Genomic DNA, 25,324 nt, shown 5'->3' on the forward strand with positions numbered 1-25,324 from the left:
TCACGCACCTTGGACAGTCGCTCTATACCACTCTCGTCTTTATCAACTTTTTATTCTTGTAGATACCTATACCTACCTTCTATCAGATATCCCATAGTTTCTACTGCACATCAATAGCTTGCTTCAAAGCTTCAACTTCGCTTTTCTGCCACCCAGTGACCTTGCCCTGCCACTTTTCGCCCTTGCCGCCTCCTTTCGCCGTGCTGACAACCTCCTTCACCTTCGCCGCCATCTTCTCAACCAAGTCAGGTTTGCCAAACACGACGATGGATCCAGAACTCTTGACCTCGCCAGAGCATAGGACCACAACAGCCTCTCGCTCTTTGATAACGTCCTTGACTTCAAAGAGCACAAGATTGATGAGGTCAAGACCATCTGCTACGCGATGCATGAATGCAGTGTCATGGCTTTGAAGATATTTCTTGATGCGATCGCCCTCAAATTTTGCTATTTCAGCTAGCAGTTTCTTCTCCTTCTTCTGCCCTTCAGAGATTTGGTCGCTCATTCTCTGTACTTTTGCCGCAACATCCGCAGGCGCCGACCCGGATGACAAAGACACAGCGATGGAGCGAAGACCGTTGATAGACTCCGTAGCCATCTTGATCGCGCGATCTCCAGCCGTGAAGAAGAGTCTGCAGTTGGTGCCTCGTACCGACTGCATGTGGTGCAGCATTATGACATTGATGTGCGACGAGTTCTGCAAGTGTGTCCCACAGCAAGCGTTGTAGTCCATATCTCCAATCTTGATGAACCGGACGACACCCTTCTCTTTATCGTAGTCTTCAGGTAGGCTATCGCTTCCCTTGCCTTCTGGTGTTTCCACAGTGATCGGCATGCTCTCCCTAATCTTGGCATTGCAGTTCTTCTGGATAGTCTGGAGTTCTTCTTCCGATGGTTTCCGTGGTAGTTCTACGTAGTTCATTTCTCCGGGCTGACCCATGCTCCAGCCCAGCGTAGGCAGGTCCATGGAGTCCATGACAGCTGAGAGGAGATGTTGGCCAGTATGCTGTTGCATGAGGTCCCAGCGGCGGGCGAAATCGACGGTTTGACGGACTGGTGTTCCAGGCGCGAGGGGTGTGGGAGAAAAGTGGATGCAGCGGAGACCGTGACGTTGTATACTTCTTATCGGTACTTCCTCCTTCTTTTCGTCTTTCAGTGTTGTGAGAATACCATAGTCTGTATGTTGGCCACCACCTTCCGGGAATAACACTGAGTCCGCAAGCTCGATAAGCCATGTCTTTTCGGACGCTGCATCTCCGTTTGCAAGACCTTTGGTGGGGTCTGTGGACTTCTTCGTTTTCGACTTGCCATTCTGTTGTGAGGACTTTGGCGGCACGTATTCTTCGCAGGATACTACCTCCGTCTCGAGTGTTTGGAGATAAGAATTCTTTTGGCATTGCAAAGTGCCAACAATGGCGGGAGTAGGGGCTGCAGTCACACCCATAGTGACGAAGCTGTAAGATCGATATGTGGGTTGAGGACGTTGGATGGACGATGGAATATGACTCGACGTCAAGAGCCCTCTGGAGCGAAAGATAGAGAAGCCGAGGGAAATAGTGCGTTTAGTCAGAGCATTGACTACAGACATGGGACGTCACTACTTGAAGGGCTTCCACTATGTATGATTCCGCCAAGATACAAGTTAGATGTTTGAATTTCTCTTCTGACTGCATCGTCGTCAACCAACATGAAGAAGATGCGGATGGAGATAGAGTGGCTGGGTTGGGACTAGACTACAATGGGACTAGTGTCTTCCCATCCGATCAACGCGCTCCAGTGCTTACCAGGTGCCCGCCACGATACCGCTCTGCACTGTACATCATCGCGTCGCGCAACGAACACGGCCTTCGGAACATCGTCCCTACTTCTTGGCGTATCCATGGCGACAGTGAACGCGATGGGAACGATGGCGGGTCCTGCACACCCACCGCTTCACGGTTTCGAAGCGATGATGACGTACTTGAAGCCAAAAGTCGCGAAGCTTTCGAAAGGCTTTCCTTGATCACTACTAATGAACAGACTGCTGACCTCCCTCTTTACAATGTCGCGACCGAAGAAGCCCACGCATGCAGCCGTAACGCAATTCGTCGAGACGTTCCTACCGCCGAAGGAAAACGATGTCCAGCGACTCTACCACACACCGCGAAACCCTCGATACGACCCTGAGACCGCCGTGGTTGAACAGATTGTATTGAGTGTTACCCCTACACCAGGGGTATACTCGTTGATCGGCTACCCACTAGACGAGAGCACCATTGGCGCAACGACGCTCCTCCCGAGAATATACCCCCGGCCGCCGCGAACACTATGCTTTCTGCACCGGCCTTTCCAACTCGACAGGCGCAGCGTGCGCAAAGGAACACTTGTACTTTCGAGCCATACATCTTTCGACGAAGTCCTCACTGTCGGGTGGAACACGGTGCTGGCGGAGCGCCTGGGCATGGCGACGGCGGACTGCCTCTGCGTGCAAGGCTACAAAGGAGATCCAGAGAGAAAGATTGGAATTATCGGCCGGGCCTCTAAATCTCTGGATGCAGTTCTGAGCCAAGTACAGGATGAGTTTGGAGCATCGGAGCTCGCGTACGAAGGATCCTCGGACGAGATACGCATCATTGCGATCATGAACGCGTTCAACGAGGACGAGGTGCATCGTGTGTTGGCAATGGCTCAGGAGCGCGGGTGGATAATGGAGGGTGAAGACGGTGGCCACTTGCTTTACCTGACCGGTCAACCCAGAGTCAGTGGCATGGAAGCAGCCAAAGCGCTGGGCATGTCAGTAGCCTGCGTAGGACATCGACAAGGGGAAGATTGGGGCATTCGCTTCCTCGGCCAAGAGCTTAGGAAAGCGTTCCCTGGTGCGCGTGTGGAAGAAGTGTATGAGGAGGAGATACCCGTTGTAAGAGAGAAGAAAGTGCCTGTAACACAAGATACCGCGCCGCAATGAGTCACCTGGCAGATAGTCCGAACGACTTGTCAACCGGTCTCCACTGCCTCTTACCTTACATTCCGGTCTCTTACCACCAGTGCTACCCTCATGCCATTTCCGTTCAAACGGGGGAGTCGCGGTGAGGCGCACCTTCCCATCTTTAAAGACAGCTGTAGCCTCGCGTGCTCCAACTCCCACGTCTCGAGCCACTTCTTCCACCATTTCCCCCACGCTGTTACTTTGTTCCCAATCGTTTGAATTAACCTCATTGATTCCCCTGGGTTTTGGCACTGCAACTGCAGCTTCTCAGGATGCCCTTTCCTTACTTTGACAACATCAGCACGGACTTCACCGGTGTATGGACAAGCCCACGAAAGCGAAAGGCCTCATCGTCCGAGCAAGAGGTTTTGGAATTGCCTCCATCGAAGCGCAAGTCGAGCGCGGCATCATGTCCTCACTCCATGACCATTATCCGAGCTACCAGGCAACTGTCCGCAGAGAAGGCGCATTGTTCAATCTGTCTCGAAGGCTACCTCAGCACCCCCGACGGCCGCGAAAAGGTGATACCAGTCAAGATCGGGTGTTCTCATATCTTCTGCCGGGAATGTATTGAGACGCACCTCTCCTCGAGTACGAAGTGTCCACTACCATGGTGCGATACGCACCTTCCCTTACGACCAGATGCGTGCGAGTTATGCGCAGCATGGGCGAGAGAGAATGTGGGTGCTGGATCACTTGTCGTGACAGTACGTGCTAGAGAGATGCTCGGTAGTATCAAGGATGCCCTTCGACAGCTCGCTCAAGATGACGACGCCTATACACTACCAAAGCAAGCAGAGAAACGACTCTTCGCTCATGTTCGCACCACCCTGAAGCGATACGAATGGCAGTTCCATACTGGCATCGATCTTGCTGAGCTGCTCGATCCCTTCCTGCTTGCCATCAACATCGAGGATGCGCGCCATCACTATGGCCCAGAGCTGAGCGCGCCCAAACTCGAGCATACCCAATTCCCACCCCGCGAACACGATCCTGACGATTACTCACCCGACGAAGAACCCTGGATTGCAGCATTCTTCAGGCAATGGGCGCTGGACTATGAGAAGGAGAACGGAGAGATAAAGGATGGCTGGGGCGTCTGGTCGATGAAAGCAGATGATGAGGCAAGTTGGGAATGGCCATACAAGCGGATACAGGCACACAAGACTGGCAGTGATGGGAATATTGAATACCTTGTCAAATGGGTAGGGCAGCGTCACTTGGCGTCTTGGGTCAAGAGGGAGCAGCTGGTTGCTGAGGCTCGCGACATCTACGACAAGGTGCATGGGGTATCTCATCGCTTAGAGGTGATTGGGGGGCGTGATTGAGGTTCTCCTTCCAGCTCTGGTTGTGGGATGACATCCACATGACGGATAGCGAGTGGTGTGTTTGATAAACATTCTGCACTTTTATCGTTTTCAACGTCTTGACTACCATATCGATCAAAATTGGGCACGACGGAAACTGTGTCGCACTTTATGCTTACAAAAGAGCCATATTATACGAACGCCTGCTACATGCTCTGTGTAGAAATCTCCGCATGCTTATGTACTCTTCATACACACGGTTTCGATGCTGTGTAGGCGGCAGCCAGCACCAACTCTAATATGCTCTAGTGTCGTGTTACCCTGTGATGACGTGGTTTTGACTAGTAACAAGGTTTACTTTTCCATCTAGGCTCCTTGCTCAATGTACTCGAGTCATTGTGCGGCTACGCGCATGTCGTTCCTTCCAGCCGTGAGTCGCTGTCGTCTAGGAAGGATCGTTGAGAAGTTACACAGCCTGTCAAATCTTTGGGTTCTCCATCGTGGAATCGAGCTCAGAATCCCAGGGTCTAGTATACACGTAGCGGATTGGCCGTCTTCTTGGACATCTTCGAATCCCTCAGTCTGCAAGACTTCTGCTGAACACATGGCGTCGTAAATGCGACGTATATCAAACTAGCATTGTAATTGTGTCGACTCAAGAACGCGCTGAGGGTGTCTAGCCTCCGATTGGAAAACAATGACGACGGTGCTAGAGGCCGAGAAGCAACGTTTCGGCACAGTCTACTACTACTGCATCTATTCCAGCCCGTTCTTTTCGGCACAGTCCGATGCACTACCGGAACGTCTTCGACTACTACATTCACGCTTTCCAAATAATTTCTTGGGTTCAGCCTCACCGATCATCCGATATGAAGACACCTAGACGGGCCTGCTAAGCTAACAGCGCCTCTAATATTGAGCATACGACTCTTGATTTGTCGACCGGCATTCCCTGCGCTAATTTGTTTTGGCGACCGTGCTTGAACGTTGATGAGATACCTCTGCAAGCCTCGTCAAGGAAAAGGTTACGGCGCCCTTGCACTCCGAAAATCGCGTGTCGCACATTGACCTTTGCTATTTGCCGTTGCTGCCTGTGGTCTCCAGAGGTGCCCAACGGCTTTTCGTCTCGAGTTTCAGCCCATCTTCTCATCTCGGATCCCGCCCCGCACCCGGCCGTCGCCTGGTTTCTCCTTCAGGGCTGCTACCCGTTTCACCCACAGGAACGCCTCCAGCTTTCGAGTGCTGCAGCTGCACCGACGGCGCTCGACGTTAGAGACGCCCAACATTGTTCCCTTGCTAGCGACCTGCAGGCACCTGAGACTGACGATTTACGCCAAGCCTCTAGGCTGCATCCGGGATAGAGCGCTCCACAGAACCTCGCTCAGGCTTGCTGTCATCTCTGTATCGCGCGGGCCCTGAAGTTCAGCAAGACGACGCGTTGTCTTCCTTCTCTGCATACGTCTACCCTTCCCCTGGGTCTCATCTTCCCCGCTCCTAAGTGTGGCCTCCTAAGTGTGGCGCTCACCCTCAAGTAAGACCTGTCTTCCTTTTATAAGCTTGCACCCCTCACTCTCTTTCGTCTCGACAACTTTCAGCCACTGCTGCGTGCAGCCAATATCAACATGTATCCCAATCCTCTGCCTGCAAAAGCTGGATTTTTTTCCTTGTCATACTATAAGGCGCATTCGTACCACCGTAGCAAGTCGCACTACCTGCAGCAACATCCTCATCCCTCATGTGTAAACATGGCTTTCCCATCTGGGTCAGTGAGATTTGCTGGTAGCCCGGCCCTGCTGGTAACATGGGAATATTTCAAAAATCTGGCGATTCCTCCTCTTTCAGCATTACTTTCTCGGATCTTGCAGACCGAACGCTAACATGGCATTACCTTTAGGCCTTTCTTACCCATCCATCGGTTCTAGTACCGAACCATTGGGTGACACCTCTTCGTTTTGGAAAAAGTCTAGAAGATTACATATCAAGCAAATCTTGTCGAAGAAGAGAAGACCTGTCGACTCCACGGGCTTTGCTTCCAGCGCATATCGCAGGATCCAATCGGAAAACACATCCGAATCCGGTGGTCCTCCGGCCTTGTCGCACGTGCCCATTGTCTATGATCAGATTGTAACACCCGAGAGTCCTTGTACGAATATTGATTATAGCCCTTCGCGATCGAGTGGCAGTCCTAGCCTCGCTGGCTCTCCATTGCCAAGCGACAAACCCTCCAGCGAATCCAGCGTTTCGCCTCGTCATGTGGAGATTGTGATACCAGATTGGGCTATACTTCTACAAAGAGTCTCACCGTCTTCTATCGATCCCATTTTCGATCTTGGTGGATTTCAGCGCGCACCTACTTCTCTACATATCCCGACCAGGATGGCTAGCCGGACCAACACCCTGAACTCTCAGACATCGGCACCCTATCTATCGAGTCGAAACAACAGCCAGACCAGCTTGCATCATGAAGACGGCCAAGATGGAACATCGTCGACCCGGACGCCTGGTATCTCTCAGTCACCAGCCATGCTTGCAGGCCTTGCGACACCAACGAGTTCAACCGCGGGGTTGTCGGGCTTAGTCTGCAATGTACATCGCACAACAGGCAGGGAACCGCACCCGCTCGTAGGCGCCACCACCACAATATTAGGCGACAAGCTGTATGTTTTCGGCGGCCGTCGACTTTCCAGAACAAGACCGCAGCTTACATCGGACCTGTACGAGCTTGACCTTGTCAAGCGCCACTGGACAAAAGTCGACGCCAAAGGTGACATCCCGCCTCCTCGGTATTTCCACAGTGTTTGTCCGCTTGGCGACACGAAGCTGGTTTGTTATGGAGGCATGTCACCTGTAAGCTCGTCTTCTAATCAAGCAACTTCCGTGATACAAGGTGCTCCCGCCGATGCACAACCCGAGGTGGTGGTCATGTCAGATGTTCACATCTATGATGCGCCGACAAAAACTTGGATGCACGTTTCTACAAGCGAATCTCCACAGGGTCGCTATGCTCACTGCGCGACCATACTTCCTAGCTCGGCCGTTTTCAGTTCGACCGGAGCTGCGGTGACAGCCATACGACACAATCCACCTTCATCGAATCCAAACCAAGGTTCCCTGGGAGTGCAGTTGGATGGCGAGGGCGGTGCGGAAATGCTTGTTGTGGGTGGTCAGGACAGCGCCAATCACTACATTGAACAAATTAGCGTATTCAACCTCCGGAGTCTGAAGTGGACGGAAACGAGCACATTAGGCAGAAGTTGTGGCGCATACCGAAGCGTAGTCGCGCCCCTCACTAGCATTGACCCGAACGATATTGGTGGAGGAACACGACAGGGCAGTGAAGCAAGAACACCGGAGGAACGGAGTCCGAACAAGACTGGCGAGTCATCGATGCTCATTTACTCAAACTACAATTTCCTGGACGTCAAGCTCGAACTACAAGTGCGGCACCCCGATGGTACGCTTTCCGAGAAGCCAATGCACGGCAACTTCTCGCCGCCAGGTCTCCGCTTCCCGAACGGTGGTGTGATCAACAACCACTTTGTAGTGAGCGGCACATTTCTGACATCGTCGAAACAAGAATATGCGCTTTGGGCTCTTGATTTGCGAACGCTGAGCTGGGGACGAATCGAAGCCGGCGGCAACATTTTCAGCCAGGGAAGCTGGAACAGAGGTGTGCTCTGGAACCGTCGGAATTGTTTCGTCATTCTTGGCAACCGCAAGAGGAGCTTGGTCGAAGACTATAATCATCGGCGCATCAATTTCTCGAACATGTGCGTTGTTGAGCTAGAAGCATTCGGGCTCTATGACAACCCACGCAAGGTGACGCCTGCGTCAGGGTTCAACTCTGTCAGCGCACCGCCACAGCATGATAGACTTGATATGCTTGCTGGTGGCCGCACACTGCTACCCGCAGCGACCGAGCTAGGACAAATGGCGTTGGGTATGAAGGAACTTGCTGATATGGATTTCCTCGCTTTACATGGCGAGCGCATACCCGTTAATTCCCACATCATTGCTCGACGCTGGGGTCCATATTTCAACCAATTACTCCGCGAGAGTGCTCAAAGCGCAGAGAAAGAAAACGCTGAGGCGGCGACTTTACGGCCCACTGCCACAATGCATCCCTCGAGGAACTCAAGCATTACTATTACACCTTCTATCCGAACGAACTACTCAACAGCCACAACACTTACCGCCAACACTATAACACCATCAGAGGCTACAGCTGTATCAGCGAACTCCTACTCCTCATTAAGCCCACCAGAACCTTCATCACACTCACCATCACAACGGCCTCGAACATTATTCCTACCTCACACTCATCTCACACTTCAAGCGCTTATACATTTCTTATACACATCATCACTACCACCACATAACTCCGCCTTATGCTCACCGCAGATCCTCTGCTCTCTCCTTCAATTAGCGCGACCGTACCATATCGATGGTCTGTTGGAAGCGATTATCGAACGACTTCACGTCCTATTGGATAACAGGAATACCGCGGCCATATTCAATGCTGCGGCCATGGCGGCTGGCGGTGGCTCCGGTATTGCTTTCAAGGGCGTCAACGGTGTATCAGGCACGAACGGGACCACAAATGGCTTCTCCAACTCAGTTTCGAGCAACAACAGCACAGTCGCGGACGTCGAACGAAGTCTGGATGCCGGTCTGCGCGCACTCCGCGTCAACACAGACGTAGATCGAAATCACGACGATGAGGTCAGTTCAGCGGCGTCTGAATCTACGTCGGCCTCGGCCTCCGATAGCGGTTTTGGGGATGGAAGTGGCATTGAAGACAGAGAAACCTGGAATGGTGAAATGAGCGCAGTGGTTGGGCTCCAAAAGCGAGGTCTGCGGGGCCTGATGGAGGGTCGCAGGATCAGGGAAATGGGGAGAGGAAGAGATAGAAGCAGGGACGATGGTGGTTCTATAGGCAATGGCGATGGGGTAGGCCTTGGCCTACAAGGCGCTTGATCGATATGATGAGAGAAGAGGGGGAGGCAAGAATGGTCATCTACATCGCGAGAGGGGGTTGGTAGAGACTGGAGTTAGTTGCTTCTTCGATGGGAAATTTTCATGATGATATGGGTGATTTAGGATCGTGATAGAGATGAATCAATATGATAAGTACTATGGTATCTATACTTCCGTTCCGACGTCATTTCAGTTCCCCATTACGTCGTTCTTAAAGACTTCTCCTCGGCTCGATGGCGCGCCGGCTTTTCATACATCATATGCGTAGCCGCAGCCATCTGGAAGGACTGATAAAGAACGGGTCCCAGTCTTTCTGCCCTGATGGTTTTTAAGCTGTCGTCCTGGTACTGGTATACCTGGAAAGGTCCTAGTTGGGAAGAAAGATCTTCGTGTCCCAACAGCCGATATCGTTGGGTTCGAAGACTCCTTGTGAACTTCGATATTTTCGAGGAGCAGAGTGTGTACTGTACTCTGCTCAATTTGAGTAGTAGCAACGCGATGCGCTGGGCAGGCCACGACATTAGAAGAGTGCCTCTCAGTCGTTTTCCAAACATAAACGGACGTCCCCGTTCGTGTTTCTCCAGCTCTCTCAGTGGCCCACCCTAGCAGCCTCAGGTACCCTAGGCATATAGGGTGGCGGCGCTTCAGATGAACACCTCCCATCCCAGCTCTCCGCCTTCCCGCCAATTACCCTTCCAGACGGTAGCCGCACTGTCGCTACCCCATCTTCACTCCTCAACACCCTTAGCCCGCTTCCCGGTCCGCCGTTCATGCGCAAAGCACGTTCTTGGTCGTGTCTTCGACTCCGGCTACGCACGTAGACTAGGCTGAGGACGACGCCTACGAAAGCGCCAACGAAGATGATGATGATGAGAAGGACGGTGCGGTGGGTGTTGCACGAAGAGTCGTAGGTTGTTTCGCAGTATTCTGAGCGTTTTTGGTGGTGTGGGGACGGTTTGAGAACTGATGAGTGGAGGGAGTGTGGTGCCATTATTTATGTGGGTGTCGAAAGTATGTAGATGTGTGTAGTATGTAAATGATATACCAGATGCAGACCGTATACACACAGTAGGTACAATCGAATCTCTCGTGCGTATAAAAGTCCTTGTATGAACAAAAACCCCAAAGCGCGAACCCACACCCTACATATCCCTTTTCCCACTCCCCCTCTCCCGGTCAATCAATTCCCTCCACATACACAACTAACAACAAACCACCATCTCGGCCTGAAGGCGCAGCAAGCAGCCTCACACGACTTGTCAATCTGCCAGGTTCCCGCTTACATTTGGTACCGCGCCTCAATAAATCTGAGAAGAGACATTTTTGCGCCGTGCCTTGCCTCAGGCGTCTAATCGCGGTTTCAGCATGGGCGTTCTTTCGTTGGTTGCTGGCTTTGCGGATGGGTGGTTGCATGCACTGCCCCGCGGCGTTGGGCCTTGGAGGCAGCCTCACCGGGCAGTTTCTAGCGCGTGTACGAGCGAGGCGCTGTGGGTAGGCATGCGCGCAGCGTAGGCTTTCAGTTACATTGTTATCGAGATGGTCGGGCACAATGGGGTATTTTGGTGGACAAAAGGCGTTGTTGGAACAATGCACTGGGTGCACTGCGGGAGGCAGCTGCGATCGGCATGCCTGAAGCCCGCGACACCATCCTTTCGAGCGCACAGCGGCTGGCTTTCTGGCGACCTTCACGCAGCGCGCACATCTCTTTGATATTTCCGCCCCCGGCGTTGCTCTACTTCAGAGTCGCTTATCAACTTCCGTTCTCAATTGTTGACGTTTCAACTGCACTGTGAAGGTTGTTGGGCGGCGCTTCGCGACACAGAACTGTGCCGTACTGGGGGCTTAGCTGTGCCTTCTTCGCGCAACATGTGCCTCAATGTTAGGCATCGTGTAATCGTGTGATCGCGCAATTGTGCCTAGGCGGCCTACAAGGCGGTTGCTGAGCGATCAGGCCAGGGCGGTTCATCACAGAAGGCAGGGCAGGGAGGGCGCAGTTGGCGAGGCTGTAGCAAATTGAGTCAACACGTTGCTTTCGGCATGCAGATGACCAGGACGGTAAGTGAACGCAAACATTGTGGAATGAGAGCACGTAGCGGTGCTTCTTTTGCTTTTACCATCAATTTGTTTCTTGCACGACCGCATGTTGGGCATGGCCTTCAGGCTGTCTCAGACCATTAGAGAAAGCCACCACAGCCTTCTCAGAATCTATATGCAGATGGTTCATGATTGCGTCTGCAGCCAAAGCCATGAGATAACGAGCTCATATAGTAACATACATTGTCATCTCGATAGCTACCTCAGCGAACTGGTGCTGTCCAAAACCGCGTTGAGTGACTTGGACTGTGCACTCATACGCGTGTGTCAAACTTCACGCGCACCATGGACCTTTATGTCCCGAACCCGAACTGGATTCTCGCCTCGAGGCCGAGCACCCAACTGGCTCAGGGTCCACGCCACGCTGGTCGACATGGGTGACGTTCCAAAAAGTTCACTTGGAATCCCCCGCGGGGACCTTTCGGTATCCCCGATTAGGCAATCCACAGAAGATGCCGGGAGGCTTCCCCGCAAACAGAGCATCGCGGTCTTCCACAATCGTCAATGCATGCCGTGGAGGAAGACAGTCCGAGGCCAGGCCTATACCAAGAGAGTCCGGTGACCAGAGTTCCGCCTGGAGCCGGTTTAAAAGTCCACAATGGCCCCGGCTTGCGTGGAATTGACGAACCGATCTCGCATTTCTTGTTTTGTATAAATACCCTTCCGCGAGCGACGTTGTTTACGCATACTTTGATCTTCAGTTCTTTTTCGTCTCTTTTCATATATCGCTGATATTCAATGATCCAAACCATGCCTGCTACCCAAGGACTTCCAGAGTTTAGCCTAGCGGGAAAGGTGGTGCTGGTGTCGGGTGCTGCTCGAGGACTCGGTTTGACACAAGCTGAAGCGTTGCTGGAAGCTGGCGCACGAGGTATGCATCTCCACATGTCCAGAGTGACCAGAAGATCCTGAACTGATATGCGCCTGCAGTGTACGCACTTGACAGACTCGAAGAACCCTCAGCAGACTTTGCGCCAATCGCCGAGAAAGCAAAGAAAGAATACGGAACCTCGCTCGAATACCGCCAAATAGATGTTCGAGATGTGAAGAAGCTGCACGAGATTGTTGAGGAAATCGCCAACAAGGAGGGCAGACTGGATGGTTTGATCGCTGCTGCCGGTATTCAGCAAGAAACCACTGCGCTGGAGTACACAGCTGAAGACGCGAACCGCATGTTCGAGGTCAACATCACCGGTGTAATGATGACTGCGCAAGCAGCCGCAAAGCAGATGATCAAGTTTGGAACTGGAGGAAGTATCGTGCTCATCGCCAGCATGTCCGGTACTGTCGCAAACAGGGTATGGCGGTCCCAAGCCCTTACCGTTTCTCACACTAACCACGTCAACAGGGTCTCATCTGCTCAGCATACAACGCGTCCAAAGCTGGTGTAATACAACTCGCTCGCAACCTCGCATCGGAATGGGGCGAGCACAACATCCGCGTCAACACAATCTCGCCAGGATACATTGTGACGGCAATGGTGGAGGAGCTCTTCAAGAAGTACCCAGAGCGAAGAGACACATGGCCAACGCAGAACATGCTGGGTCGTCTGTCGAAGCCGGAGGAATACCGTGGTGCAGCAGTCTTCCTGTTGAGTGATGCTAGTTCATTTATGACTGGCGCAGATCTGAGGATGGATGGTGGACATGCTGCGTGGTAGAGTAGATAGTTAATTGCTAATACAGAGTACGATGTTCAAAGCACTGTTACTTTGGGAATATGTGAAGGTGTTCTGTCCAATACGGAGCTTCGGAAGTCCGTGGGACGATGCTGAGTAAGCCGCGATTGTCGCAATGTGGGCAGGAGGGCCAGGGACGTTCGCTGTCGCCAGAGCGCGGTTGGTCGTTCTTTCTGCGCCATGAAGACTTCAAACGGGTGACAACAGTACGACTGGTAGGGCAACACCTGCCATGTGCCACTCAACGCCTATTCCATTATATTTACACCCCGGCGTAACCAGCTACCGCCTGTCCAAGACCAAGCATCGTTACGAGCATGACGGCGTCTACGCCCTCTACCCTATCCCGCTCTAGGAACGCCATATTGTTTCTCGCCGGCGTATCCGCTGCATACGCGACGTATCTCATCGTCACCAACGTCCAGAGCCCCGGCGCAGGCGATGGCCTCCAGCGCAGCAATGCGGTCCGTAGACGGCGCCCACGCGACCAGCCATCGGCACCCTCACTCCCTCTGAACGAACGAGACATACCATTTCTAGGCCTATATGACCTACTCGGTTACCAAGTACCGCTTGACCCTCGCAATCTGGGCACGCCGAGCGAGTTACGCGATACGATCTTGCGCGCGCAGCCACACGCCGACAATGATACGATAGAGCGTCTCACCGAGAGCTTCTACAATGAGTTCCTCGACCGGCTACTAGTCGTACTCTACCCAGACCGCGCTCTGTCCCCGTCGCAGGCAGATGATATCCGAATCTGGCTGCAACATCGCAACCCCGATAACGCAGGAGTGCATCGTGCTGCAGTAGCCCGCGCTGCGGCAAGGCATGCGCAGATATTCACCCCTGGCGATAATCCTGCTCTCGATGACACCGAGAGCGTCGCAGCTACCGACCTGTCGTTGGGAAGCGACGAGGACGCGGATGACGCCATCGATCCCGAAGGCCAAACCCTCCAGCGCACTTTATACCATATTGCGGAAGATCGCGCAAGACTGGAGGGTGTCATACATCGTGGAATCACATGTAATGGATGTGACGAGAAGCCCATCCGCGGAACCAGGTGGCACTGCGCCAACTGCCCAGACTTCGATCTGTGCTCCAACTGCGAAGCAACCAATTCACATTACAAGAACCACATCTTCTATAAGGTCCGCGTGCCCGCGCCATATCTGAGCCTCCAGAAACAGGAACCCCTCTACCCCGGCAAGCCTCACATGATGAGCCCCTCGATCGACCCAGCCCTCAAGAGACGCCTCGTAGCCGAGACTAAGATGGAAGCAGAGGAGATTGAGGCACTGTGGGACCAATTCACTTGTCTCGCAGGCTCCGAGTGGGCGGGTGATGCAACTGGGGTAGGATGGGCCATCGATCGACGCGACTTCAACCACGCTTTCATCCCTCGCTATAACGGCTTCGTCGCCGCGCCGAACCTCGTCTACGATCGCATCTTCGCATACTATGACACGGACAAAAATGGGCTCATCGGGTTTGATGAGTGGGTCAAGGGTCTGGACGGCATGCACGACTCTGATGTGAATGTCAAGGCCAGAATAGTCTTCAACGGATACGACATCGATGAAGATGGCTACATATCGCGCAAGGACGTACTACGCATATTCAGGGCATACTACGCCATCGAGAAGGAGGCTACACGAAACTACATCTCAGAGCTGCAGGACGAAGTGACTGTGCGAACAGCTTTGGATACGATACGCTCTAGCCAGCCACTTGGCTCTGCTTTTACGCCGCGTAATATGGCTGCCTCGAACGCAAACAACCCCCGCCTGCGGCACAAGCGGGAAGAAGACGCGATTACGACTCCACCGCTGTTTGAGCACAATAGCGATGTGGCAGACCGTGCTGAGATGATAGGGACCGCAGGTATCCTTCACGTCGCATCCACCTATATACCGCAAACGCCAGGGGAACAACAGGCAGACATCGTCACTCGGAGATGGGCCCGCAGGCAATACTACATCGACGAAGAAGAAGGTTTAACGCGGCCCGAAGGGTTTGAGGAATCAGATCCTGATGAACCAGAGACTGCCGATGGGGTGAATGGAACGACTGAAGCCGCAGACACAAATGGAGACTTGGCCCGGAACAGGAGCTCGCGGTCATCTTCAAGGGTCCGCTTCCAGGACGATGTGGAGATGGACACACGCTCTAACGCCTCATCATCCAGACCTGTCGGCGAGCGTTGGGGTGGCTATGAGATACCTGAGCCCGAACAAGATCTTGGCAAAGAGGTACTATATCAGGTTACGCAGCAGGCTTTTAACGAATTGCTTAATCCGCTTTTCCTTGAGAAAGAAGACATGGCTATGGACGCACATGAGATGCGCAGCGAGCGTCGCGCAAAAGCGGCCGCTATCGACGAGCTGACTATGCACCACTTCACAGAGAGTAAGGCTGCTGTCGAAGCCATTGTCCACGTCGGTGCCTTTCGATACTCGAAGTGCATGATCGACAAATTCTGTCGGGCCCTTAATCATGTACGCCCTATCAAAAGCTTATTCCGCAACGGTACCGACGATACGCCATGCACTCAAGAAGAGGCATGCGGAGTGATCGAAGAACTCTACGACAGTGTGGAAGCGAAAGTGCTCCAATCCGTGAAGGTTTCCAGGCCCACGAATGTTGACAACATGACGACGTGGAACACTTTGTTGATCAGGTCACGGCTCCGATCAGAGGTCGTCGATGCTACCATGGAGTGTATAGACAACAAAGGCTGGCTGATACCACCACTCGTGAATGACAGTTTGCCTAGTATTCACAGGGATCCTACCATGCCTCAATTTCGGCCGAACTCGTCCAATCTTCCATCTGCAGCGACTTTGCAGACTACCTCGAACAGCTCTTCAAATAGTAGTGTCATTTCCGACACTGACACATCCTCGATAACTTCGGGCGAAGATATTATGAATCGTTGTTTCTTCATCGCGGCAGGCCACGATGGCCTGGAACGTTATCCGGGGCAAAGATCCGTTGGCGAAATTGAGCCCCTGATACCTGATGGTATGGACTCTTCTGTAGGGGCTCCTCCGCCTGACTCTTCGGTGCAACAGCAAGATAAAGAGGACGATCCTTACACGATCAATTGGCGATGGTACACCGACAATCCAGAGTTCTACTATCTCTTCGCTCAAGACTCTGAGGGCGTGGACACATTTCTTTGCGCTCATAACCCGATCAATCATTCCGCGAGTCCACATGATCCGGAGGCGAATCAATTTAAGCCGTTGCAGCGCTCGATTCGACAGCTCGCTATGAACCCGAAGTCTAACTTACATCTCATCATGCTAGCGAGTCTTGAGGCTGTTGAGCAAGAGATTGACGAACGAAAAGGAAGCGGGCTGGTCAGCTTCGAAGAATTTTTGGAGCTTATGAGGCAGGGCAGATTGAAGTTCCTTGAGGCTTGGATGGAATGGGTAAGCATGTGAACTCGTGAGCAAGAAGATGGGCGTCCTGCTGTGTCCACTTCACTCAGACTTCATATGCTTAAAAGGGAATCTTGCAGTTCCGACCCGCCTTGGCTTGTCGTACAGATCACTGTGCTGACGATTACATCTAGCCCAAGGCACTAGCGATTCTCGGATTTGACTGACATCGCTTGTGTAGTTTCTACATTTAACGAGTCTCTCATTACGATTTCACAGCTTGGCTTGCGACTGAGGTGTTAGTCTGGCGCCGATTCTGGTTGGTCAAGGTGGCACTATGACGAGGGATATACATATCCACATGAGGAGGAGCGAAAGAAAAGCAAAGAGGTGCCATTAGCTCAAAGAGCAGAGGCAATTAGGCCCCCAAAATACCCAGACCTTAGGTCTACAAATGGATGCACCACCAGTCCCGATGTTTTGTCCCGGCTGCTACTCCGACGTGTTTCATTCGCTTCGCTTACCTTAGTCCTCGACCTCAGCTGTGTGCAAGCTCGCCCACCAAGCCTCATGCAACACTGGATATCAAGTTCCACATTGAGCCCGATACACCGTGAAGCCACGATCCGGGACTGGAAGTATTCCGTTCTTATTGTGACGATAGCAAGCGACCAGCCGATGCACAGCCTAGCGATGACGTCCACCCGAGCTTATGCAAGAGTGATGATCCTTCTCTAGCTCACGAGCTTCCAGCTGTAGAAGACCGTGTGAATCTGGCAAGGTAGTGAGTGGAATAGGGTATACTTCTTAGGCCATGTTATTGTCTCCCATCTCGAGGCTGCAGAAACGGGAGATGGACTCAGCGAGCCGGCTATTCCAACCCTATGATACGAAGCCAATGGTCTCAAGCCTAGCGTTGGCGTTCGAGGTACTCTAGTGGCGTGCGTCAGTAGTGATCCGTCAAGAGTATATAAAGTCTCTCATCAACACACATAGTATGCTTCTTCTCACGCAAGTGTTCAACACGCCGCGCCATCAAACTCATAGTCGAGCCATACAGCCATAATGAAGCCCTCAACCTTTTTCAACTCAGCTATCTTCACACTTGCTGCTGCCTCATCCTTCCCTAGCCCCGATACACTGGCTACCAGCGACATCTGGATAGGCCTGAACTTGAACAAATGTCTCGTCAACGCTGAAGTCATTCCCCGGGCCAAGTAAGTCCCCGTTAATAACTACCACAGTCCTCTCCAAGACTTCCAGAACCTCTAATCCTCAATACATCCGTCTAACAACAACACCCAGTCTCGCAGCACAAAAAGTCGTAGCCAAAGAAGTCATCGCCGCCTACAACGCCTGGGACATCGAGCGTATCCTCGGCTACCGAACCCCAGACTGCAAGCAAAACATCCTACCCGCCAGCTTAAATCGCACCGCCATGACCAACGACGAGTACCGCGTATTCTTCAAAAGAATCGAGCCTTTGTACAAGAACTTCACGGTACACACCATCCTCATATCTCAAAAGCACACCAATACACCAACACAGCCAGATAACTGACCAAGATAACTACAGGCTAGAGTCCTACAAGAAACGCACGACCCCGAGGCACACACCTGCATCATTCACGCGCGTAGTGCGGCGACGACTGCGATTGGACCGTATGGGAATGAGTATGCGCTTATTTTGACGTTTACGGAGGATGGCACGAAGGTTAAGTATTTCGATGAGTTCGTGGATTCGGCGTATACGCTGGATTATGGGAAGAGGTTGACTGCTGCGTTGGCGAATGGGACGGGGACTAGTCTTTAGGTTGGATTACAGGACATGAAGATTGAACTACTCCATACTTGAAGCTTTCTTTAGCTTTAACACGAAAATAGTTCACGAAGTTGACAAGCTTTAATGCCATACAAGGAAATGCAAAAGCATCGATGGCGCAGCGTTGCGTGGTATGTGGTCGTAATGTTCGTCTCTATTGTCTATGTGTTTGGGCGAGGCCCTTTCTCCATGCACGTGCCGCGCTGGTATAGCGACGGCACTTCTAGTGGTAGTGGTGGTAGTCGCTTCTACTGTGTCCCATTAAGCGCGTCCCGTCAGTCGCACCGCCATATGGACATTGTCCTGCGTTTGCGAATAACGGGCCCAATAGGCTTCCTGCTTCCTGCATTGCACGACGCTAGTAAGTGCAGGTCCTTAGACTTTACCGTGCCTCTCATGTGCAAGTAGACAGCCGATGCATGCCGCAATGATAGTTTGTTGTTCTGTATTCAAGTAGGCAGCCTCAAGGTGCGATGTGAGGTATCGCTTGTTCTTTCAAACTCAGATTCCGACTTCTGTCCGTATCTGTCGTCTCCTCGCTCCATCGTCCTGTCGGTGTACGAGGTCGTGTTATACGTGCCTCGGCGTCCATCTCTTCAAAGTCCTCCGGTTGTGCCGGCTCGCTTATGACCTTTGTTGTAGTGACCAGCTTGATGTCCTTTGTACCGAACCCACAGAGATCGTCTGAGCTTTCACTTCCTGACGGTAGTGTTATCCTGCTCTTCGATCGTCCTCTCCTTGCATGTGCGTTCGTCGCTTCGATTGTGCATTCACCTCCAAAGCGCTTGGGCTTCTCAATCCAGAATGCAGCGAAGGTGTCCATGACGTCGTCGTCAGAGGGTGGCTCATCGGAAAATATCATGATGCGTCGTGTGCATGCGTATAGAAGTACATCTAGCCAACCGTTTGATGTGATCATTGCCCCTGATAAGCAAAGGCGAGCCAGCGAGGGTGGGTTGCCGGACATGGACGCCATTCGGGCGGAGGCTAGGGGAATAGTGCATACGACGTAGACGAGCGGGTATACGACCATGAGGTTTGCGATGGAACGTACGCGCTTGGCTTCTTCGGTCGTGTAGTAGCCGGAGCGAATTCGGATCGACAGCATCGCATAGATAATGGCGTATATCAGGACGTTTCCGAATTCACTGCATCAAGTGTTAGAGTAGTAACACGTCTTGTGGGTTTCAGAGACTTACAACGCAAAAATCCAGATGTAGTGGGTCCATAACCGTAAGTCTTCTAAGTCGTGATGGATCCAACACCATACTCCGGATCGTACGTAGATGCTTTGCCCATGCATACCAAGGCCAATTGAAGATACCCCCAAGATGAAGGCCCATAGGAGAAAGATGCAGATGTAGAAACTCCGTGGTTTCAGACGGAAGTCCAAGATGACGGAAGCAAATGTGTGCAATCCGATAACGAAGCACCAAACTCCACTTCCCAAGTCACCCGTGGAGACCAGCCAGCCCTGCGCAAAACATATTGGATTGGTGACTTCGACGGATCCCAATCGTAGCCATTCGACGTTCAGTAAGAAGGCAAGCGCCTGTTGGATATCCGCCCAGAGGAGGTTGAATATCAGGATGACGAATTGGTTGCTTCGTTTCGACCGTAGTTGCCAAGATACCAGTTTATAGGTGAGTAAGAAAAGCAGTGCTACTGATGCGAAGAAGCTGATGAATCCCAAAGCGACAACTGAGCGTAACCATGGATGAATATGCGCCGGTAGGACGAACGAGGCCGATTCGACGTCCAGGGGTTCCCGAATGGTCATTGCGATTGACGAACGATTGATCCTGCAACGTTTCGAAGGGTATATAGGGTACACCTAAAAAGAAAGAGGCCTCCGGCTGTCCAAAACTAACATGTCGAACCTAAAGTCAAAATATGTCGTAGGCGAAGTAAAGTAAAAATATGGCGTTTGACCGAGCACCAGCGCAGGCACAGAGAGGCACAGAGGGGCACTACTCTGGGGGCAAGCGGCGATGATGTACAGTCGGCTTTAGGGCCCCAGCTTGCTGAGAGATGCCATGAACCCACGACAAGGAGTATCGTAATCTACAGATCCACTATAAGCTGGGGAGAAGAGACGCGATGACCCCGGTCCCCACCCATCAACGCTAGCGTCGCTCGTGGCATCCACATGGTCCTAGCCGAAGCGTGGGAAGGTGCTTGCTAGCTCACAGGCGTTGCAGCGGGTTATATGCGAAACGGAGCAGGAGATATTCCTGGCGCGTGGGCATGCTCTAAAAGGCAGTGGCTTCAATCTTGCGCCCGCCGTTATGTTGTCTTTTGCTTCGCGGTTTCTGCGCAACACGGTGGTCTGTGAAGCAACTCACCCGAAAGTCAACAACAGCTGAACCTCCCATCTGGGATGAGGGGAACAGAGCGTCATCTGACAGGCGTGCGATCATGCATACCACCGACCCAAAGACCGACCTGCGGCACGGCCGGCATTACTGTATTTTGAGTGTCGAAAAATCTCGGCACCACTGAAGAGGGTCAGTGGCTTCGGCTGGGCCACGAGGAGCTCTTCCTTCGGTTAATGTGAAGGTCAAACCTCAGATCGTGGTTGGTGGATAGGCAGCGGGAGCTTGTGGAAACACCGGATGATTACACACTCGCACGCAATGAGCCGTGTTCTTCTCAACGACATCGTGTACTCATCGAGTCCAGGTCTCATGTCGCGGCGCGACTGCGGTCGTGATGAAGGTCACTACAATCTGATCGGCGCAAGCTCCGGATTATCCCCCAGGACAAGATCATCAACACCAGGTTCTCCTAACCAGGTTCCCTCTGGGTGCAAAACCTCCGTCACGAAGCGAAGCACTGAATCTCACTAACATGATACGCTCTGTACACTGTACGTTCAATCTCACGCAAGCTTCAAACATCGGGCTATCCGAGCGTAGTGTCAATGGCCCGCCTGGCCCGCCTATCCCCAAAGCAGCCGGACTGCCGGCGGGCTCTGCGCACGGCTGCACACCAAAACCATGGCGTGCGCAGGTTGACGACAAATGTGGTACCCTTCGACGCATCCACGGGAGATGGACGTGGGTATCTTTCTAGAAAAAGAGGTATGGAAGCCCTGGTGTGCACAGGCATCGAAACGCATTCGAACCATGCGACACACGACTCGGAACACAAGACACAAGATCTTGATTAATCAACAACAGCTACTCCAATGAGCTCTTCTCGTCATGCTTTGAGGAGGGCCTTCTTTTGATGAGTATGCGCGCACGGCCCGTTAGCCTTTCTTTTACCCCGGGAAAAATGACTTGGCCGAGCACAGTCGCGATCCTTCTCAGCCAGCCAAGTGCCTACGCCCGATCATGCGTAATATCGCTCCTGACCTTCCGTTCGTGGAAAGTTGCTCGAGGAGCTTCAGCCTTGTCTGACGATACGATGGCTCGCTGCACGTCAAACTTTCGGCATCTGCGTCCTTTTTCGCCTTCGGCCCGCTTCCCACGACTTTCTAACGACCGCGACAGAAGCTACCGTCCTGCTGGGCCAGTCCGAACTGGTTTTGGGAGGCAAGCGCGCATGTGAGAGAGGCCGTCAGCGTCTAGAGCACGGAAAAATTCAAAGTTTTCCTACTGCGATGTGAGGCATAGGGCATCGTATACGTAAGTAGAGAGCTAGAAGTCAAGAATGCTTCTTGCTGTTCTAAGATGCTTATTCTTTGCCGCTGTGGGCTACAGCGTAGGAGAAGAACTATTCACACCTGTTCGGTTTCTTCCTTGCATGGACAACAGCTTCGTGTCGCTGACATGCGCATCCGGCGCATCCGAATCTCTGCGCACGCACCTGGGTTTTGCAGATCTGACATCGATTATCTTCCTTCTAGAAGGTTTCCGCTATAGTTTAGATGCGTCTAGATACGCGTCACGGTTCTGCACTAAGCTCGCTTGAGTGGATGTAGAAGGCGCAAGGCGTTGTTGGAAAGGGGTACTGACTTCGGAGAAAAAGTAAAGTATTTTCCGCGCAAACCAGTAGTGTAGTTGCTAACTATGCAGAGATGTGTTAAACGAAGCGACATGGAACCTCCACTTCGCGATGGAGCCGCACACTCTACGACCGTAACTAATATAAAGTAAAATGTGGCATGGCAATGTCGGCTGCAAAGGAACGAAACGAAAGGTACCCATAGAAACGCGACCACTGGCGATCGTGAATCAAATACGGTCGTCGAGTTGCGATAAATTTGCCCAATGGAGCCGCACGTACGCTGGATAAAAGATCTGGACTCCGAAGCCAACGTGGTAACAGATACACCAATATCCGCGGAAGGAAACACACGCAACAGCCTGCGCCATGCCTTTGTCTCTTTATCTCCCACTCTATTGTTTCGACTCGCTGTGGCTTCGCTCAGCCTGTGAGCTTCACTTCCTTTTTGATCTCACTTTCCGAAGCTCCCGACCCTTCTTTTGTACCCTTTCTCCAGATTCTGCGGTGGGTCTGGGTGACCTTTCCTCGGTTCGCTCAGTAGGTTGCTCTTGTGCTAGCCATGGCATTTGTTGTTGCCCTGCGCTCATATATCCGCTGTCGTTCACATGTCTATCACCATGATCGTAGTACGTGGAATGCGCCGGGCTGTCCGGTAAACCCATCGGTTGACCTGGATGGTATTGCGAAGCAGTCCCAGAGTTTGAGACATCGGACGAACTGCGTGGTGACTCGTCATCGATGCTGGGCCGAACGCGTGCTATCTGACCGAAATCGGTGGTCGCAGGTCTTGGGGCTGGCGTGTTGGTGTAAGCTGTCGGAGGGACAGTTTTGGCGGTTGTTTGGATTGGACCGTGGATACGAGCGTACTCGACAAAGGTAGCATCGGTGGGTTGAGTCTCATTTCCCATGATACTCATGCCACCTGCACTCTGAGTAAAATTATCGAACTTGACGCGTGCGTCAGGAAGCCCAGTCTGGCGATTGAACATAGAGTGCAAACCATGGTTCGTAGAGTTCGTCATCTCAAACTGCATCGTTTTCAGCAAGCCTCTACTTCAAAGAGGCGAAGAGTGAATTACCTTGAACCCCTTTATCTGTTCCTCTCCCGGTGCGTCTGGTGGAGACGATTTCTTTTCACCGTCTGCGGTATTCGCACTTCGTGAATTTTGCTTCCCATAACCACTCGCGCTCTCTTGTACGGGAGTACTTGGAGAAGACATACTGGAGATCTCGATTGTCTCTCGAAGATCTACGAGGGCGTCGTGGTGTGTCTGAGAAATGTATAGATGAAGCAACGATCTCTTCTTGTCCAGTGACTGGAATGCTGACTTGATCTTCTCGTGGGCCGTGATTGGGGTCCAATTGATACCAAGGACTTTGTTGGGCCGCAGAAGGTGTAGCGCCTGGCACGCGAGTCCAGAGATTGCTATCAGTACAGGAAGGATAGATTCTTCGTTCGCAATAGTCTGGCGCGAGAGACGCTGGATTATCCTCAGTAAAAGACTGATGTTCGACTCTTCTTCGCGGTAAGTTGCATAGCCGTCTTTCAATTCAGCGCATAGTTTCTCCAGGCGGCCGGATGACAAGGCTATATAGACTAGCAGCTGGCTTACACTTGCCGCGCACCCAACAATCTCCATGACCATATCTGCCCCAAAGGCGGATACGTCGCACAAGTCCAAACGGCTAAAAGGAAGGCTGTTGCAAGAGTGTGCATTTTGTTCCAAGAGGTGCAGGATGCGGTCACCATATATTCTTCCGGTGAAAAAGCACAGGTGCGACCACTTGTGAGGTTTCAGAATAGTGTCGGTTTGTCATGCCGTAGCCACTAAATGAAGCCATATTCGGGTGTACAAGGCTAGATTCGTAGCCACGGACCGGTGAAAGCATGCTGACAGAAGAACGCCGAGATTCATCTGTTCTATTCTGGCAATAACGCGATCGCATGCATAACAGCCCAAGTGCACTATGCAGATTTGATTCTTTGAAGAAGATCACTCGTACGCTATCTGGGTATCTCGATGAGGAGTAGCGCCACCAACTTCACATGGTTACACAGCTCAAGTTAACAGCCAAACACATTTCCTCCTCGGAACGGAACATCGCCCCAACGAGTTTCGATTGTCCCGCCAAAGATTGGCGGACCTGCAGATTAGATTTCTGACGGAGCAAGAGGTGTCACGAATGATCTTTTGGCCCTCGAACCGATACTCAGCCTTGCGGTGCCAAGCTACGAGTGCACCTTGCAACACAGCCTTACAGTGATCTCAATAGCCGAGATGTATGAGCAAAAATAGTCCGTACAGCCCGTAAACGGAGCTAAAATAGTGCAACTTTAGCGCATAAGTTGTACTTACCCTATATACATCCTGCTCTATAGTAATTAAGCCTGTAGTGTATATTTTTAAGGTAGAGGCATAGGCAGAGGCAAAGGCACGTAGTAAGTGTAAAGAAGCCCTATTTTAATATTTATTACGTGTTGCTGCTAGACCTAGACAAGACAGGACTAAACCTAACAGAGGCATCCTAATATCTTAGCAGGCTTTTGTCTAATAAGAGACAAGCTTAATAGGCTAATAAGAAGCAATTTCTTCTGACAATTAAAGCCCTAAGCAACCGTAATATGCAGCTAAAGCTGCAATCATCTCTGGGTGCATACCCCAATCATGCGAAAGAGAGCTCCTTGGTGAAAGAAGTGTCGACGTCGAAGAGATGCATGCCTATGAGTCGTTTACTACCTTGACTTATTCGCCTCCGACCAGGCCTTCCAACTGTTTAAGAGTAGCGATTTGCTGAGTTCCGGTCAATGAAGATTAGTAGGCATCCAAAGAAGGCAAACCCCGGAGCCCTACCTGTCTTGAACCCAGTTAGGGTCGAGGCCGACTTCGGGGCGGCCTCCAAGGTGATTCATACTCTCTACCTAGGTAGGGATGTAAGGCTAGAGCTTAGGTAGGCAAGGTATATGTGCTCCGTCTTCGATTGTTTCATCCTACCGATAGGGTGTCTATGCACTGGGGGCAGAAGTTGTGTTATTTACGGAGCGTCCTTCAAGGGAGAAACGGCCCCTGACAGTGTACCGGGGGCAAGAGGCTCTGCCCATGTGCTCCAGGCCGTCGTTCAACCTTGGAACTTTGGGTA

At 52.1% G+C, this 25,324-nt stretch overlaps 8 protein-coding genes across 8 annotated transcripts; 6 read left to right on the top strand and 2 right to left on the bottom strand.

Annotated features, from left to right (window-relative positions):
• Nucleotides 1-100: 100 nt before the first annotated feature.
• On the bottom strand, nt 101-1,588 carry J4E85_001819 (uncharacterized protein; the record flags this gene model as incomplete). The annotated part of the gene is made up of 1 exon (XM_051466103.1): nt 101-1,588. The coding sequence occupies one exon, from the start codon at nt 1,586-1,588 to the stop codon at nt 101-103; it is 1,488 nt and encodes a 495-aa protein (XP_051330660.1).
• A 423-nt stretch (nt 1,589-2,011) lies between these two features.
• J4E85_001820 (uncharacterized protein) lies at nt 2,012-2,944 on the top strand (the record flags this gene model as incomplete). The annotated part of the gene is made up of 1 exon (XM_051466104.1): nt 2,012-2,944. The coding sequence occupies one exon, from the start codon at nt 2,012-2,014 to the stop codon at nt 2,942-2,944; it is 933 nt and encodes a 310-aa protein (XP_051330661.1).
• Nucleotides 2,945-3,687: 743 nt separating this feature from the next.
• J4E85_001821 (uncharacterized protein) lies at nt 3,688-4,293 on the top strand (the record flags this gene model as incomplete). Its single annotated transcript, XM_051466105.1, has 1 exon — nt 3,688-4,293. One exon carries the CDS (start codon nt 3,688-3,690, stop codon nt 4,291-4,293), a length of 606 nt encoding a protein of 201 aa, XP_051330662.1.
• A 3,366-nt stretch (nt 4,294-7,659) lies between these two features.
• On the top strand, nt 7,660-9,249 carry J4E85_001822 (uncharacterized protein; the record flags this gene model as incomplete). Its single annotated transcript, XM_051466106.1, has 1 exon — nt 7,660-9,249. One exon carries the CDS (start codon nt 7,660-7,662, stop codon nt 9,247-9,249), a length of 1,590 nt encoding a protein of 529 aa, XP_051330663.1.
• A 2,844-nt stretch (nt 9,250-12,093) lies between these two features.
• Nucleotides 12,094-13,003, top strand: J4E85_001823 (uncharacterized protein; the record flags this gene model as incomplete). The annotated part of the gene is made up of 3 exons (XM_051466107.1): nt 12,094-12,214; nt 12,274-12,641; nt 12,692-13,003. The coding sequence occupies 3 exons, from the start codon at nt 12,094-12,096 to the stop codon at nt 13,001-13,003; spliced, it is 801 nt and encodes a 266-aa protein (XP_051330664.1).
• Nucleotides 13,004-13,338: 335 nt separating this feature from the next.
• On the top strand, nt 13,339-16,473 carry J4E85_001824 (uncharacterized protein; the record flags this gene model as incomplete). The annotated part of the gene is made up of 1 exon (XM_051466108.1): nt 13,339-16,473. The coding sequence occupies one exon, from the start codon at nt 13,339-13,341 to the stop codon at nt 16,471-16,473; it is 3,135 nt and encodes a 1,044-aa protein (XP_051330665.1).
• Nucleotides 16,474-17,475: 1,002 nt separating this feature from the next.
• Nucleotides 17,476-17,971, top strand: J4E85_001825 (uncharacterized protein; the record flags this gene model as incomplete). Its single annotated transcript, XM_051466109.1, has 2 exons — nt 17,476-17,627; nt 17,716-17,971. 2 exons carry the CDS (start codon nt 17,476-17,478, stop codon nt 17,969-17,971), a joined length of 408 nt encoding a protein of 135 aa, XP_051330666.1.
• Nucleotides 17,972-18,695: 724 nt separating this feature from the next.
• Nucleotides 18,696-20,012, bottom strand: J4E85_001826 (uncharacterized protein; the record flags this gene model as incomplete). The annotated part of the gene is made up of 2 exons (XM_051466110.1): nt 18,696-19,380; nt 19,432-20,012. 2 exons carry the CDS (start codon nt 20,010-20,012, stop codon nt 18,696-18,698), a joined length of 1,266 nt encoding a protein of 421 aa, XP_051330667.1.
• Between the last annotated feature and the right edge of the window lie 5,312 nt (nt 20,013-25,324).

The sequence above is a fragment of the Alternaria conjuncta genome (genome assembly GCF_024043145.1).
Source record: "Alternaria conjuncta strain BMP 0040 chromosome Unknown scaffold_2, whole genome shotgun sequence".
Lineage (NCBI taxonomy): Eukaryota > Fungi > Ascomycota > Dothideomycetes > Pleosporales > Pleosporaceae > Alternaria > Alternaria conjuncta.